The sequence below is a fragment of the Dermochelys coriacea genome, chromosome 23 (genome assembly GCF_009764565.3).
Source record: "Dermochelys coriacea isolate rDerCor1 chromosome 23, rDerCor1.pri.v4, whole genome shotgun sequence".
Taxonomy (NCBI): Eukaryota; Metazoa; Chordata; order Testudines; family Dermochelyidae; genus Dermochelys; species Dermochelys coriacea.
Genome location: NC_050090.1, coordinates 899,770 through 915,454, shown reverse-complemented (window position 1 = coordinate 915,454; position 15,685 = coordinate 899,770). Strand labels below are relative to the sequence as shown.

The 15,685-nt window shown below is 68.8% G+C and overlaps 3 protein-coding genes across 4 annotated transcripts in view; all 3 read left to right on the top strand.

Annotated features, from left to right (window-relative positions):
- The window catches only part of LTBP4 (latent transforming growth factor beta binding protein 4), a 35,566-nt gene extending 28,828 nt beyond the window's left edge, over positions 1–6,738 (top strand). For both annotated transcript variants that reach the window (XM_043501447.1, XM_038382332.2), the window contains 8 exons: positions 256–459; positions 1,341–1,409; positions 1,867–1,995; positions 2,184–2,333; positions 3,457–3,609; positions 4,099–4,545; positions 5,206–5,346; positions 5,743–6,738. In XM_043501447.1, coding sequence (XP_043357382.1) covers positions 256–459; positions 1,341–1,409; positions 1,867–1,995; positions 2,184–2,333; positions 3,457–3,609; positions 4,099–4,545; positions 5,206–5,346; positions 5,743–5,897 — 1,448 coding nt within the window. In that variant the 3' untranslated portion in view covers positions 5,898–6,738. The remainder of the gene's footprint in view (positions 1–255; positions 460–1,340; positions 1,410–1,866; positions 1,996–2,183; positions 2,334–3,456; positions 3,610–4,098; positions 4,546–5,205; positions 5,347–5,742) is intronic.
- A 2,278-nt stretch (positions 6,739–9,016) lies between these two features.
- Positions 9,017–9,761, top strand: LOC122457313 (HHIP-like protein 1). The gene has a single exon (XM_043501658.1). The coding sequence runs from the start codon at positions 9,333–9,335 to the stop codon at positions 9,759–9,761; it is 429 nt and encodes a 142-aa protein (XP_043357593.1). The 5' UTR covers positions 9,017–9,332.
- Positions 9,762–9,935: 174 nt separating this feature from the next.
- On the top strand, positions 9,936–15,681 carry LOC119847383 (HHIP-like protein 1). Its single transcript, XM_043501657.1, has 10 exons — positions 9,936–9,980; positions 10,534–11,180; positions 11,384–11,527; positions 11,817–12,145; positions 12,438–12,564; positions 13,070–13,215; positions 13,704–13,785; positions 13,952–14,034; positions 14,352–14,702; positions 14,757–15,681. The coding sequence occupies exons 1-10, from the start codon at positions 9,936–9,938 to the stop codon at positions 15,374–15,376; spliced, it is 2,574 nt and encodes an 857-aa protein (XP_043357592.1). The 3' UTR covers positions 15,377–15,681.
- Positions 15,682–15,685: the final 4 nt, after the last annotated feature.

The following is a 15,685-nucleotide window of genomic DNA, read 5'->3' as shown; positions in this document are numbered from 1 at the left end:
CCCCAGGAAGTCTCCCCGGTGTGAGATTAGCCTCTTCTTAGACCTATTGTCCCCCCAGGGGCCCGTCCCAGCCGTCTGGACTGGTTGCATCCTGCCTCGCGGGCGTTCCCCGCGGTAAACACATTTGTAAGAGGTGCCCAGACAATCTTCCCAACTCGGATGCCGCAGGGACGTCTCCCCAAGCCAGGTGGGGCCGGGCCGAGGGCCTGGCCTGCCCGTCTCACTGGGGCTTCCCGCCCCCCACTTGCCTTGCAGCCCAGCTTCCCGGTCGCCTGCCTGCCCCCCAGCCCGAGCCCGAGCCTGGAGCACCTGTGCGGGACCCCAGCCGCCAGGAGTGCTACTACCAGGCCTGCGAGAAGGTGCTGGCTAGGAATGCCACCCGCCAGGAGTGCTGCTGCAGCCTGGGGCACACCTGGGGCACGGCCTGTCCGGCCCAGCCCTGCCCCCACCCGGGCACAGGTACGGGGGGCCCGGCCCAGCCCCGCCCCCACCCGGGCACAGGTACGGGGGGCCCGGCCCAGCCCCGCCCCCACCCGGGCACAGGTACGGGGGGCCCGGCCCAGCCCCGCCCCCACCCAGGCACAGGTACGGGGGGGCCCGGCCCAGCCCCGCCCCCACCCGGGCACAGGTACGGGGGGGCCCGGCCCAGTCCCGCCCCCACCCGGGCATAGGTACGGGAGGCCCGGCCCAGTCCTGACCCCACCACCTCCCTGCCCCTCATCCTGCTCCTCCCCACCCCCCTCTGCCCCCAGCCCAATGCCCCCCCCAATGCCCAGCTCAGGTCTGGGGGTGGAGCCAGGGCTCAGATCCAGCCTTGCTGCAAGCCCACAAGTGACAGCTCCCAGCACCCTGTCCCACCAGCCCCCCTCTCTGTCAGAAACAGGCATCTTTCAACCCCCCCGACCCCCCACGTCTCACCCACCCCGTGCCCGCAGGTTCAGGGGCTGGGTGCTCGCCAGGATCTGCCCTGGCAGCTGGAGCCAGCCCCTCTGTGGCTCCCAAGCCAGCCAGCCCCTGTGCCTGGCCCTGAGCCCTGGCCCAGCATCCCAAATGGGACCACCCTGCCCCCGCTCACTGTGTCCTGCTGGACAGCCCGGCGGGCTTGCCCCAATGCCAGTCCCACCCCGGGGCTCATAGGCAGGGGTTCTCTCCCAGCTCTGGGAGGGGAGGGGGCTGGTGGAGGAGGGGGAGCTGGGAGCCAGGACTCCTGGGTTCTCTCCTGGCTCTGGGAGGGGAGTGGGTCCCACGGTTGGAGTAGGGGGCTCCCTGTGAGTGCTGGGGGATGCCGTGGGATACAGGAGGAGGTTCCCGGCTCTCACGCTCGCTCTCTCCGGCTCTAGTGGAGTACCAGGCCCTGTGCCCCCGTGGGAACGGCTACGCCGCGCCAGGACCCCTCGCCGCGCTCACAGGTTGGTGCTGCCTGGTGCCCCCTTGTGGGAGTCTGAAAGGGGGAGGGGTGGGTGGCAGCTGGGGGGAGCCAGGCCTCTGGGTGTTCCTGACTCCACTGGCCAGCGTCTGTCTCTCTCCAGCCTCTGGGGCAGAACTGGGGCGGCCCAGGCCAGCGTTCGTCCCGGCCAAGCTGCCACGGGACCCGTTTCTCCTCTGTCTGTCCCAGGTCCGAGCTCTGCGTCCCCCCACTGGGCTCCCCGACTCCAACTGCCCGCGCTCGAGGTCAGGCTGCGGGGCTCCCGGTGTCTTTCTGGACCCGCCCTTGGCCCATCCATCCCACCCCCTGTGACCAGCCCCTCCCGTCTCTGTGCTGCCCCCCCCCACGGGTCGCGAGGCCGAGTGCAGAGGGAAACTGAGGCAGACAGAGGATGCCAGACAGTCCCCCCATGGTCAGGCTGTGTGTGTCTCCCCTGCCAGACATGGACGAGTGTGCGCTATTCAACACCCAGCTGTGCCGGGGGGGCGTCTGCGTTAACAAGGCCCCCGGCTACGCCTGCTACTGCCCCAACGGCTACTACTATGAGACGCACCACCTGGAGTGCATTGGTGAGACCCTGGCCCCCCTCCCCCAGCCCAATCCCACCCCTGCTCCCCTGGCCCCAACCCAGTCCCTCTTCCCCCAGCCCCCCACCCCAGCCCCCTATTGGCCCCTGGCGTAATGGCTGCTGTTCTGAGACACGCCGCTTGGAGGGGCTGTGGGGGCGACGCCGCAGTGACCCCTGTGTCGGTCCCAGATAATGACGAGTGCCTTGACGAGGAGGCAGAACCCTGCGTGGGCGGGGGCTGCGTGAACACCATCGGCTCCTTCTACTGCGCCTGCACCCCTCCCCTCGTGCTGGACGGGTCCCAGCGCCGCTGCGTGGCCAACGACAGCCAAGCCCTGGGTGAGTGACGCCCCCCCGTTCCCCCCCATATTCTAGCGGCCCCCCCATGCTCTGGGGCTCCAGCATTGGCCAGGGCGAGATTCTCAGTCACCTGGTGCCCAGCCAGGCAAAGGAGCAAGGCCGGGCATGTTGCCGGCCCTGGCTCTGTGGCCCGGAGCCCAACTCTGAGCCCCCCGACACCTCCCCTCTGTTCCCCAGCTTGGCCCCTGCAGGGGGTGGGGAATCGCCTTCCTCGCTGGCATGGCTGCCCCGGTCGCAGGGGTCCCCTTGTCTGTCCAGATCCCCCAGTGACCCAGGCCGGTCCAGCCCCCACAGCAGCGCCACCGACCCTGGCATCTCCATCCCGTCCCCAGTCCGCCAGGCGCCTCCCTCGCCAAAACATTACAGGGCAACTTGCGGGTCGTCCCCTCAGCACCCACAGGGGAGGGCCAGACAGTCCGTGTGCACATGCAGAGACTCGGCACTCAGCTCCGGGGGGCGTTTGCACACTCCTCACACATACAGAGTGACAGGGCACATGCAGGCCCTGGCTCGCTCACAGCACACTCATCGCACAGCACTGTCAGACTCACATGCTCCATCACGCCCAAGTGCAGCTACTGATTGCACGCTCATCACACGCTGTCTGGCTCACATGCACCATCACACCCATGTGCAGACACTCATCGCACACTACTGTCTGGCTCACATATTCCATCATGCCCACATGCACACGCTCATGACACACCACTATCTGGCTCACATGCTCCATGACGCCCACATGTACACACTCATTTCACGCTCATGGCATTACACAGTCCGGCTCACACGCTCCATCACGCCCACATGCACACACTCATTGCATGCTCATCGCACGCTACTGTCTGGCTCACATGCTCCATGACGCCCACATGCACACACTCATCACACTCTCATGGCATGCCACAGTCCGGCTCACACGCTCCATCACGCCCACATGCACACACTCATTGCATGCTTATCGCACACTACTGTTTGGCTCACACGCTCCATCATGCCCACATGCACACACTCTTTGCACGCTCACGGCCCGGCACTGTCAAGCTCACATACTCCATCACTCACCCCCATCACACACTCGTGGTCTCGCCCGTGTCTCCCCCAGACGAGAACCAGGCCGTGTGCTGGCAGGAGGTGGGGCCGGATCTGGTCTGCAGCCGCCCGCGCCTTGACCGGCAGGTCACCTACACCGAGTGCTGCTGCCTCTACGGGGAGGCCTGGGGCATGGACTGCGCCCTGTGCCCCGCCCGAGACTCAGGTGAGGGGCTGGGCCCACCGCCCCCCCCGACTGGAGCATGTCGAACCTGGGGCTGCGGGGTGGGTGGGAGAGCCGGCTTAGTACCCAGGTCACCGCGGAGGGACGCTGAACGGGCCAGAGCCCCCTGTGGCTCCCCAATGAGTGCTGGAGCCTGGGGTCCCTACCCCACAGTTCCTACATCCCCCCCAGTGAGTGGGGTGGTTGCTGAGGGGTCTCTGTGGGGGGGGTGGCCTGGGTCCCTGCAGTGAGGTGAGGTGTCGGGGGCCCTGTGGGGGCAGCCGGGGGCCCTGCAGTGAGGTGGGGGCCCTGTGGGGGCGGCTGGGGGCCCTGCAGTGAGGTGAGGGGTCAGGGGCCCTGGGGGGGCGGCCGGGAGCCCTGCAGTGAGGTGGGGGGTCGGGGGCCCTGTGGGGGCAGCCGGAGGCCCTGCACCTTGCAGTGAGGTCCCCTGGGGTCCCGTGCCCCCCAGCCAAGGCCTTTTTCCCCCCGCAGATGACTTCGAGGCTCTGTGCAACGTCCTGCGCCCCCCGAGCTACGGCCCGGCCCGGCCCAGCCTGGGGCTGCCCTACGAATATGGCCCCGAGTTCGTCCCAGGCTACGGGCTGCCCTATGGCCCTGAGCTGTTTGCCAGCTCCGCGGCACGGGGCCCCCAGCCTGGTCTGCGCCCCGACTATGACCCCTACGCCCTGGGGGGCTACGCCGGGCGCCGCGACTCGCTCTACAGCTCCCCCACCTACGAGGCCGGCGACTTCGAGGACGTGGCCTACGTGGACGCCCGCCCGGAGGAGCCGCCCGCCCCCTACCGGCACCCTGACACCCCCCGCACCTACCGGCCCCGCAGCCCCCCGGACCCTGAGCCCGGCCCGGCCTGGCACTACCCCCCCAACCCTGCCAGCCCCTTCCCCGAGCAGCCAGGCCAGGCCAGCGAGACCCACACCGGTGAGTGACGGGGGGTGTGAGTAGGGGTGCCGGGCATGGCGGGGCTAGGGGAGGGGTGCAGGAGGGGTGCAGGCATGGGGGAGCTGAAGGGGAGGGGTGCCGGGCATGGCAGAGCTGGGGGTTTGTGGGGAGGAGCACCAGATATGGGGGGGCTGAGGGGAGGGGTGCCGGGCATGGCGGGGCTGTGGAGAGGGATGCCAGGTATGGAGGGGCTGCAGGAGGGGTGCCAGGCATGGTGTGTGGGAAGGAGCACCGGGTATGGGGGTGCTGAGGGGAGGGTGCCGGGCATGGCGGGGCTAAGAGGAGGGGTGCCAGGTGTGGAGGGGCTGCGGGAGGGGTGCCGGATGTAGGGGGGCTGAGGGGAGGGGTGCTGGGCATGGCAGGGCTGGGGGTGTGCGGAGAGGAGCACCGGATCTGGGGGTGCTGAGCGGAGGGGTGCTGGGCATGCCGGGGCTGAGGAGAGGGGTGCCAGGTATGGAGGGGCTGCAGGAGGGGTGCCAGGTGTGGGGGGGCTGAGGGGAGGGGCACTGGGCATGGGGGGCTGCTCCAGGTCTGGTAGTGACAGCCCCCCGAGAGGGTCCCCTAGGACCAGGGGCGGGGGGGGAGAGCAGGACCCAGCGGGGGTGGAGGGACTGGCGCTGATTCCCCGCTGCCCCCCAGAGCGGTTCGAGGGGCTGCAGGCCGAGGAGTGCGGGGTCCTGAACGGCTGCGAGAACGGACGCTGTGTCCGCGTCCCCGATGGCTTCACCTGCCACTGCCACCCCGGCTTCCGGCTGGACGCCGCCCACATGGCCTGCCTGGGTAAGCCTGCCCCACAGCCTGCCCCACAGCCAGTCTCCTCCACTGCCCCATGGCCTGCCTGAGTGAGCCCCCCATGGCTCTGCCTCATGACCGACCCACTCCACTGCCCCATGGCCTGCCTGGGTGAGACCCTGCCCCATAGCCAGCCCCCTACAGCCCTGACCCCATGCCCAGCCCCATGGCTATCCCCTCCCCTACTGTCCCATGGCCTGCCTGGGTGAGTCCCTGCCCCTTGGCCAGCCCCCTGACCCGGATTCCCTGACCATCCCGCATAGCCCCCCCCTTGCCCCTGCCAAGCTACCCCAATGTGGCCTGGGTGTGAACACCCCAGGTACCCCCCCTCCTGCGCGCCCCGCCCCCCTGGCGCCCCTCACCCTCTCCCTCTCCTCCCCACAGATATCGACGAATGCGCCGAGGCCGAAGGCCCCCCCGAGCTCTGCCTCAACGGGCGCTGCCTGAACACTGACGGCTCCTATCGCTGCCTCTGCCCCCGCGGCTACGTCCTCACCCCGCCCCCCCTCTCCTGTGCCCCCGCCCGGCCCCAGGCCTGAGGGGCGGCTGGAGAGCCCGTGCCGGGGGGCGGGGGCGGGAGGTATTTATTGTGCGGCTCTAGGGCTGCCCACCCCCTGGGAACAGGGGGCATGGGCCCCCAGGGGGTGAGTCCCCAGGGGTTGGGGCCAAGCGATTCCCCCCTGGGACGTGAATCCCAGTCTGCCCCTCGGGCTCAGGGAGCAACTCCAGCTGGCAGCACTAGGAGGCTGTTACCCTGTTGTCCTCTCCAGCAGGCTGACCCTGTCGGGGGGGGGGGTTGGGGGTCACTGTCCATCCCTGGGGGCCGCATGAGGCTTCTCTCCAGTCAGTGGGCCCCCCAGCCCCCTCACCTAGACCCCCCCCACAGCTCTCTGAGGCGATTTGCCCAGCGGCCCACCCAGCCGGGACCCCAAGGCTCTGGGTGGGGTGACAGGTGTGGGGCTGTCACAGGAGGCAGGTGGCAACTGGAGGGCGCCTTGGCCAAGTGTTCCCCATGGGGTGGGGGGACCCTGGGCCTGTGTGTTGCGGGGCTGGCGTCCAAGTTACTCCCCTTCCCTCCCCTGGGAGAACCAGCCTCACCCTCCCGCATCGCCCTGGGGGCCCCAGCCTGGCGGGAGGGGCTGGGGGGCTCGGGGCGCACTGGTGAGGGACGGGGTTCTCCGTGCACCCAGCCCTGGGAATGGGGCATCAGCCAGTGGCTGGTGGGAAACAAAGAGTTAACAGCATGTGGCTCCAGGGCACCCCCACCCCGCTCAGGCCAGCTGCACTGGCCCCCACTCAGCCCCGGGGCGTTGCTATAGCTCCCGGCCCCTGGGTCTCCCCCCACCTTGTTACAGGAATAAAGGTTTTCTATAAAAGGAACGTAGCATCTATGCAGTGTTGGGGGGGGGGTCATCTCCCCGCATCACAGCCCTTGGCCTCCACCCACCGCCCAACCCTTCTTCTGGGGCTGTGGGGCTGGCACCCGGCCCACATGCGCATCCTCCCTGATCCCAGGGTACCGGAGCCTCCCACCCTGGAGGCCACAGGCATCACCCAGTGCTCCTCCCCACACCCCCCCAGCCCCGCCATGCCCAGCACCCGTCCCCTCAGCTCCCCCACACCCACCACCCCATGCCTGCACCCCTCCTACCGCCCCCCCTCCCTCAGCCCTGCCATGCCCAGCACCCCTCCTCTCAGCACCCCCATACCCGGTGCTCCTCCCCACACACCCCCAGCCCTGCCATGCCCAGCACCCCCATGCCTGCACCCCTCCTGCAGCCCCCCCTTCCCTCAGCCCTGCCATGCCCAGCAGCACCCCCATGCCTGGCACCCCTCCCCTCAGCCCCGCCATGCCCAGCACCCGTCCCCTCAGCTCTCCCATGCCTGGCACCCCCATGCCTGCACCCCTCCTGCAGCCCCCCCCTCAGCCCTGCCATGCCCGGCACCCCCATACCTGGTACTCCTCCTCACACACACCCCCAGCCCCGCCATGCCCAGCACCCCCATGCCTGCACCCCTCCTGCAGCCCCCCTCCTCTCAGCACCCCCATACCCAGTGCTCCTCCTCACACACCCCCAGCCCCGCCATGCCCAGCACCCGTCCCCTCAGCTCCCCCACACCCGGCACCCCCATGCCTGCACCCCTCCTGCCGCCCCCCCTCCCTCAGCCCTGCCATGCCCAGCACCCCTCCTCTCAGCACCCCCATACCCGGTGCTCCTCCCCACACCCCCCCAGCCCTGCCATGCCCAGCACCCGTCCCCTCAGCTCCCCCACACCCAGCACCCCCATGCCTGCACCCCTCCTACCACCCCCCCACAGCCCTGCCATGCCCAGCACCCCTCCTCTCAGCACCCCCATACCCGGTGCTCCTTCCCACACACCCCCCAGCCCCGCCATGCCCTGCACCCCCATGCCTGCACCCCTCCTGCAGCCCCCCTCCTCTCAGCACCCCCATACCCAGTGCTCCTCCCCACACACCCCCAGCCCCGCCATGCCCAGCACCCCCATGCCTGCACCCCTCCTGCAGCCCCCCCTTCCCTCAGCCCTGCCATGCCCAGCAGCACCCCCATGCCTGGCACCCCTCCCCTCAGCCCCGCCATGCCCAGCACCCATCCCCTCAGCTCCCCCATGCCTTGCACCCCCATGCCTGCACCCCTCCTGCAGCCCCCCCCCTCAGCCCTGCCATGCCCAGCACCCCTCCTCTCAGCACCCCCATACCTGGTACTCCTCCTCACACACACACCCAGCCCTGCCATGCCCAGCACCCCCATGCCTGCACCCCTCCTGCAGCCCCCCTCCTCTCAGCACCCCCATACCCAGTGCTCCTCCCCACACACCCCCAGCCCCGCCATGCTCAGCACCCCCATGCCTGCACCCCTCCTGCTGCCCCCCCTCCCTCAGCCCTGCCATGCCCAGCACCCCTCCTCTCAGCACCCCCATACCCGGTGCTCCTCCCCACACACCCGCCAGCCCCACTATGCCCAGCACCCATCCCCTCAGCTCCCCCACATCCAGCACCCCCATGCCTGCCCCCCTCCTGCCGCCCCCCCTCAGCCCTGCCATGCCCAGCACCCCTCCCCGCAGCCCCCCCAAGCCCAGCACCCCTATCCCTGGCACCCCTCCCCTCAGCCCCGCCATGCCCGGTACCCGTCCCCTCAGCTCCCCCATGCCTGGCACCCCCATGCCTGCACTCCTCCTGCCCCCCCAGCCCTGCCATGCCTTGCACCCCTCCTCTCAGCACCCCCATACCCGGTGCTCCTCCTCACACACACCCCAGCCCCACCATGCCCAGCACCCCCATGCCTGCACCCCTCCTGCAGCCCCCCCTCCCCTCAGCCCTGCCATGCTGGTACCCCTCCCCGCAGCCCCCCCAAGCCCAGCACCCCCATGCCTGGCACCCCTCCCCTCAGCCCTGCCATGCCCGGCACCCCTCCTCGTTACAACAGGGAAACTGAGGCCCAGGGGAGAGATTTGCCAAAGGACAGTGACTCAGTAGCAGAGCCTGGAAAAGAACCCAGGAGTTCTGGGTCCCTCAGGAGTTCTGGCTCCCAGCCCCTGACCCCACTGCCCTTCCAGAGCTAGGGATAGAACCCAGGAGTCCTGGTCCCAACCCCCACTCTAACCCCACTCCTCTCCCAGAGCGGGGATAGAACCCACGAGTCCTGGCTCCCAGACCCCCCACCCAATTAAGCCCTGCACCCCACTTCCTCCAAGCAGGGATTGCTCTTGACTCTCCATGGAGCCCCCACCGCCCCCTCCCTGGGCCCAGCCAGCCCCAGTGTGCATCAGGCTGGGGTGCGCGGGGTTAATGCTCCCTGCTCCAGCACCTTCCGCCAGGCTCACCCTGCTATTACAGCTGCCCCGTCATCGGTGCGGGGGGGAGACGTGGCCCAGGCCTGGCCCCGGCTCCCCTGCACACGTGTTCCCAGCCGGTGCGGGCAGAGCCGCCCTGAGCCCCCACGTAGGGCACTGCCATGGGGCCCGGGGCCACAGCACTGGGGGCCCTGCTGCTGCTGCTGGGCCAGGACCCCTGGGTCCTCCCCCACCCCCAGTGCCTGGACTACAAGCCGCCCTTCCAGCCCCCCCAGCCCCTGGCCTTCTGCCCCGAGTATTCGGCCTTCGGCTGCTGCAACGGCCGGCGGGACGCCCAGCTGAGTGCCAGGTTCCAGGTGCTGGGCACCTTCCTGGACCCTGCCGGCCTGCAGAGCTGCGGGCACTTCCTGCGTGACTTGCTGTGCCAGGTGAGTGGGGGGGCCACAGGCCAGGCAGCCCGGCTGGGTGCTGGCGTGGGGGGGCATAGGCAGTTGCAGGAAGGCTGTAGGGCTGGTGGCATAGCAGGACAGTGGGATGGGGGGGTCAAGGGAACTCAGCCCCTCTCCCGTTTCACCCCCATGTACAGGTGAAGCCCTGGGGGCCCTGGGGGCCCCATTCACTTGCCCCCCCCATCAACCTGGGCAGCCCCATCAGCACTGACTGCATGGGGGGGGCCAGAGGGGCACTGGGGGGCTCTAGGCTGGGCTATAAATGCTAGTCCCCAGCCCACCCAAGCTCCCAAGCTGGGTGCCCAGGTTCCCCAGATGCACCTTGCCGAGTTGCCCTGGTCTCCTGGCAAGGGGAGACACGTACAGCCCCAGGCACCAGGCTGCATCAGGCTCCTGCCCCATGTGCCCGGCGAGGGAGCTGGGGGGACCCCAGCAGTTCCGTGGGGCACGTGCCCAGCTGGGTGCCCTTGGCACCCCCTCCCCATGGCTCCAGCCGGCTCTGGGCAGTGGCCCAGCCCTCACCACATCCTGTCTAGGCTGGGACATGGGTGACCTCACCCGGCGGCTCCAGCTGGGAGGCTGCACATTGAGGGGGGACGGGGAGCATCTTACAGAGGCCCATTCCCAGCCTGTCCCCAACCCCCCACCCCCTGGAGTTCTGGTCTCGGCAGGCCCGGCATGAACACAACCCTGGAGTCCTGAACCCCCACCCCAGCCACTAGACCCCACTCCCTTCCCACAGCTGACCTTAGGCAGGGGGTAACATGGCCCTGCAATCCAGGGGGCTGGGCATCCGGTCTCCTGGGTTCTCTCTCTGGCTCCGGGAGGGGACTCGGCTCTGGTGGCTTAGGGCAGGGGAGGCTGGGAGCCCAGACTCCTGGGTTCCAGCTAACCCCCTTCCCCTGCCCTATAGGAGTGCTCGCCCTACGCTGCCCACTTGTACGATGCGGAGGACATGAGCTCCCCGGTGCGGGCTCTGCCCGGCCTGTGCCCCGCGTACTGCGCGGCCTTCTGGTTCCGATGCCGCTCTGTGCTGAGCCTCCTCACTGGGGACCCTGCCAGCCTGGCACTGGAGAGCGACCGCGCTCGCTTCTGCGGCGCCCTGGAGCTGGGCGACCCCACCTACTGCTACCCGGCGGTGCTGGGCAGCGCAGCGCTGAGCCAGGGGCTGGGCCAGGTGCGGGAGGACGCCCGCGGCTGCCTGCAGCTCTGCCTGCGGGAGGTGGCCAACGGGCTGCGGAACCCCGTGGCCATGGTGCACGCCGGGGACGGCTCCCACCGCTTCTTCGTGGCCGAGCAGCGGGGCTGCGTCTGGGTCTTCCAGGCCAACGGTTCGCGGGCCGCGCGCCCCTTCCTGGACCTGCGGGCAGCCGTGCTCACCTCACCCTGGGCGGGCGACGAGCGGGGCTTCCTGGGCCTGGCCTTCCACCCCCGCTTCCATGCCACCCACACCTTCTACGTCTACTACTCCGCCCACACCGGGCCCCACGAGACCATCCGCGTCTCCCAGTTCCGCGTCTCGCCCCACGACCCCAATGCCGCCGACCCCCGCTCCGAGAGGTGAGTGGCTTCCCACCTGGGCACTCCTGGGGTAGAACCCAGGTGTCCGGGCTCCCAGCCCACCCCCGCACTTCACCGACTAGCCCTGGTCCCCTCCACTTCTGAGCCAGCCCCCCTATCATGTAGCTCCTGCCTCCCTTCTCCATCTGCCCCACCAGTTTGGGGTACCCCGCCTCACTTCACCCGGCTCCTCTCACCTGCAGGATCCTCCTGGAGGTGCTGGAGCCAGCGTCAAACCACAACGGGGGGCAGCTGCTGTTTGGGGCCGATGAGCTGCTCTACATCTTCACGGGGGACGGGGGGCGAGCGGGGGACCCCTTTGGCGCCTTCGGCAACGCCCAGAACAAGTGAGAGCTGGGGCTGCGTTGGGGGGCCCTGGGGCCAGCATGGGGTGTTGGGGGAGATGCCCCCTTGCAGGAAATTGGGGCGGGCAGTGCGGGGGGGCCTTGATATGTGAGAATTTGGCTCCCTTCTGCCACCTGGTGGCCAAAGTGCAGACCGGCTGGAACTGTGTGGGGCAGGCAGCTCCCCCAAAACCCTGATTTCCCCCCGAACCATCCAGGGCCCTGAACCCCACAGCCCAGCCCCGGGTTCTACCCCGCCGTGTCTGTTCCCGGTTCCCTGCCTCTCTCCCAGGTCGTCCCTGCTGGGCAAGGTGCTGCGGATCGACGTGGAGCCAGGGGCCGACGGCCCCCCCTACCGCATCCCAGCCGACAACCCCTTTGTGGGGGAGCCCGGGGCCCGGCCCGAGGTCTACGCCTACGGGGTGCGGAACATGTGGCGCTGCTCCGTGGACAGGGGCGACCCCACGAGCGGCGCCGGGCACGGGCGCATCTTCTGCGGGGACGTGGGGCAGAACAAGTACGAGGAGGTGGACATCATCATGCCAGGCGCCAACTATGGCTGGCGGGCGAAGGAAGGGTTTGCCTGCTACGACCCGGTGCTGTGCGCCAACGCCTCACTTGGTACGGCTGCCTCGCGCCAAGGGGTGCCATGGCCCGATGGGCCTGTCCCTTCCGGGGGGCGGGAATGGGGCATGGGGCCTGTCCCCTCTGGGCGGCACTGTCTTCACCCAGGTCAGGGACTGGATGGCTTGGTGGGGGCCAGGGGCTTTGGGACCCGTTAATCTGGGGTTCCAGGTACAATAAGACCTTGTGGGGCCCTCTACACCTCCACGGTGCCAGCACCTTGGGGATGGGAGTGGGAGGTTGCTGCCCCTGATCCCCAGCTGAGCTGCGCTCATGCCATGTCTTGCAGATGATGTCCCCCCCATATTCGCCTATTCGCACCAGCTGGGGCGCTCGGTGACGGGGGGCTACGTGTACCGGGGCTGCCACAGCCCCAACCTGCGTGGCCACTACATCTTCGGGGACTTCATGAGCGGGTAGGTTGGGCACCTGGGACCGGCGTGCTCCAGCCAGGCTCAGGGAGAACAGCCTGCTACTGCTGCAGGCTCATGGGAGCGCTCCGGTAGCACACCCTGGGGCGAAGGGGGAGTTCACACCCTGCTGGTGACCCATGGGGGGGGCTGTGCCATGGCAACAGGACTAGCCATGGCTCAGAGGGGCTATGGGGCTGCCCTCTAGCTGCGCTCAGGGCATCTCCCTGACCAGTGTGCCCCATGGACGAGGGGGAGGGGGGCTTTCTGCATGGGACACAGAATGCACCCCCCCGGGGCAGACTCTGCCTTGGGGGGGGATGTGTAGGGTGGGGGATGTGGCCGGGGGGGCAAGTTCCTGTCCCCAAGGGCCCCAGGGAGCTGCAGGGTGCCTGTAGGGGGCAATACAATGTCTCCAAGGCTCCTATGGAAGGGGGTGGATACAGCCCCCCCATGGCACCTGTGCGTGGGGTACAGCCAACCCCATCCCCATGGCTCCATCTGCCCACAGGCGCCTGATGTCGCTGCGGGAGGAGGCTGGCTCCGGGCGCTGGCACTACAAGGAGCTGTGCACAGGCCAGGGCCAGACCTGCGCCTTCCCTGGCCTCCTCAACCATCACGTGCCCCACATCATCTCCTTTGCCGAGGATGAGGCCGGTGAGCGGGTTGAGAGGCACAGCCAGGCCTGGTCCAGGACGCGCCAGTGCCCAGCCAGGGCCAAGGGGGCCGGCTGGCAGCCCATGGGGCCCAGGACCCAGCAGCCTAGAGCCATGGCTCCACCAAGATGCCTGGGTTCTCATCCCAGTGCTGGGAGTGGTCTGGGGTCCAGTGGGGAGAGTGGGGGCAAGGATCCAGGACTCCTGGGTTTTCATCCAAGTGCTGAGTCTGGGGTCCAGTGGTAAGAGTGGAAGGGGTGCTGCTGGGAGCCAGGGTGCCTGGGTTCTCATCCCAGTGCTGGGAGGGGTCTTGGGTCCAGTGGGGAGAGTGGAGGGGTGCTGCTGGGAGCCAGGACTCCTGGGTTCTATTCTCATTGCTGCCACTAACTTCTGGCCTTGGGCAGGCCCCACCCTCCCGTGCCTCAGTTTCCCCAGTTGCACGTGATGGAAGGACTTGGTGGCCAGTCACTAACCCCGCTGTCCCCACAGGTGAGCTCTATTTCCTCTCCACGGCCACCCCTAGTGCGGCAGTGCCAGCTGGGATCTTGTACCAGATTGTGGACCCCTCCAGGTACCCACTGTTCCACCCCTGTGCCTGCTGGCCCTGGCAGGTTTATGGGCAAGGAGTTGCCCCGTCTTGGTCTGTCACAGCTTGGCTGGCTCCCAGGGTGTGGGGTGGGGGGGCTGTGCATGGGCCCCGGCCCCTGTGCCCCCGTAACAGGCATCTCTCCCCACAGGCGGGCGTCCCCTGGACAGTGCAGGATCAGCCCCGTGCCCGTTCCCATCCAAGGGAAGCTGGTCCACTTCCGCCCATCACAGAGTGAGTGTGTGGGGCAGCGGGGCACTGGGGGCCACAGGTCACCACTGCAGCTGGCTGAGGGCTCTGGAGAGCTGCTGGGCCATTGGGATGTGGGAGGGGGGCAGTGGGGTGCTGGGAGTGGGGACTATTGGTTAGCGCAGATGGGGTGGGGGAGCCAGGACTCCTGGGTTCTATCACCAATTCTGGTGCCGACTCACTGCGAGGGGCAGTTCTGTACGGGTGTTCTTCTGTATATGGGGGATAAACGTGTCGGGGGTGAGGCAATCTGGGGGGGCAGAGCTGTATCCCAAACAAGGCCTCCCCCTTTCCTCTTTCAGAATTCATCACACCCACCCCACTGTCCGCAGGGACCACCCCACTGCTTGGCACTGGCTCAGAACCGACAGGCGCAGCTGGACCCCCCATGGTGTCTGTCACCCACCCCCCAGCCCCAGAGCCCCCTGCAGTGCCCTCTACCCTGCCCAGCCCAGCTGTGGCTGCCAGGCCCCCAGCGCACCCTGACTCTGGGGTGCTGCAGGTGCTTCCCACTCCCCGGCCAGGGCTGAGCCTGCCCCCTACCACCCCCAACTGGTACCAGCAGCTGCTGGAGCACCTGGGGGCCAACAGCAGCCCATGGAGCCGCCCCTACTGGCCCCCAAGCACAAGGCCACCCCCCCCAACCCACAACCCCTCCCTTTCCCCCAGCACCCACCTCCTCCCCAGCACAGGGCCGCCCCCCACAGCCGACCCAGCATCCAGCCCCCACTGGCCCCCCAGCACAAGGCTGTCCCCCACAACCCACCCAGCATCCAGCCCCCACTGGCCCCCGAGCACAGGGTCACCCTCTCCAGTCCCCAACCCTCAGCTGCCCCCCACAACTTTGCCATCCCCTGCCAGCCCTCAACCTCCTAGGCAGGAGGCTGGGCACCACCCCAGGAGGATGGGGCCCCGGAGGCGACTGGGTGCAAAGGGCCCCACCCGGCAGCTGCCCCCAGGCACGGTGCGGCTGGTACACAGGGGTGCAGGGCCCGGGCAGGGCCGGCTGGAGGTCCTGGTGGGGGGCCAGTGGGGTACGGTCTGCGACGATTTCTTCGACGGGCGGGCAGCCACTGTGGTGTGCCGGCAGCTGGGCTATAGGCAGGCGCTGAGGGTGGCCCGCCGGGCAGAGTTCGGGCAAGGGGCCACGCTGCCCATCCTGCTGGACGACGTGCGGTGCCAGGGCTCGGAGCACAGCCTGCTGGAGTGCCGGAGCGCCCCCCCTGGGCAGCACAACTGTGCCCACAGTGAGGACGTGGGGGTGGTGTGCGGGCACCAGGAAGGCCAGGGCCTGCCCAGGGGGATCCGAGGGGGTCAAGCCCTGTAACTTCTGCCTCCTTCTTGCCCCCTGCGCTCTGGTGGGGGGAGGGGAGAGACACAGACGGCAGGGGTTGGGGGCTGGGCTGGGCCCTGCCACCCCCATCCAGCCCATCCTCTACTCCCCCCACAGCTTCAGGGACCTGGGAGCCACATGGCCCAGAGGCCCGCAGGAGCAGCTGCTCAGGGTTCCTGTTTTCCTTTTACAGTGGGGGGGTTGAGAATGGGGGATTTCTACCCCCACTGCTGGGCCAGGGGGTGTCAGTTCTGGCAGGAGGGGCGGGGAGTCAGGACTCCTGGGTTCTATTGTTGGCTCTAC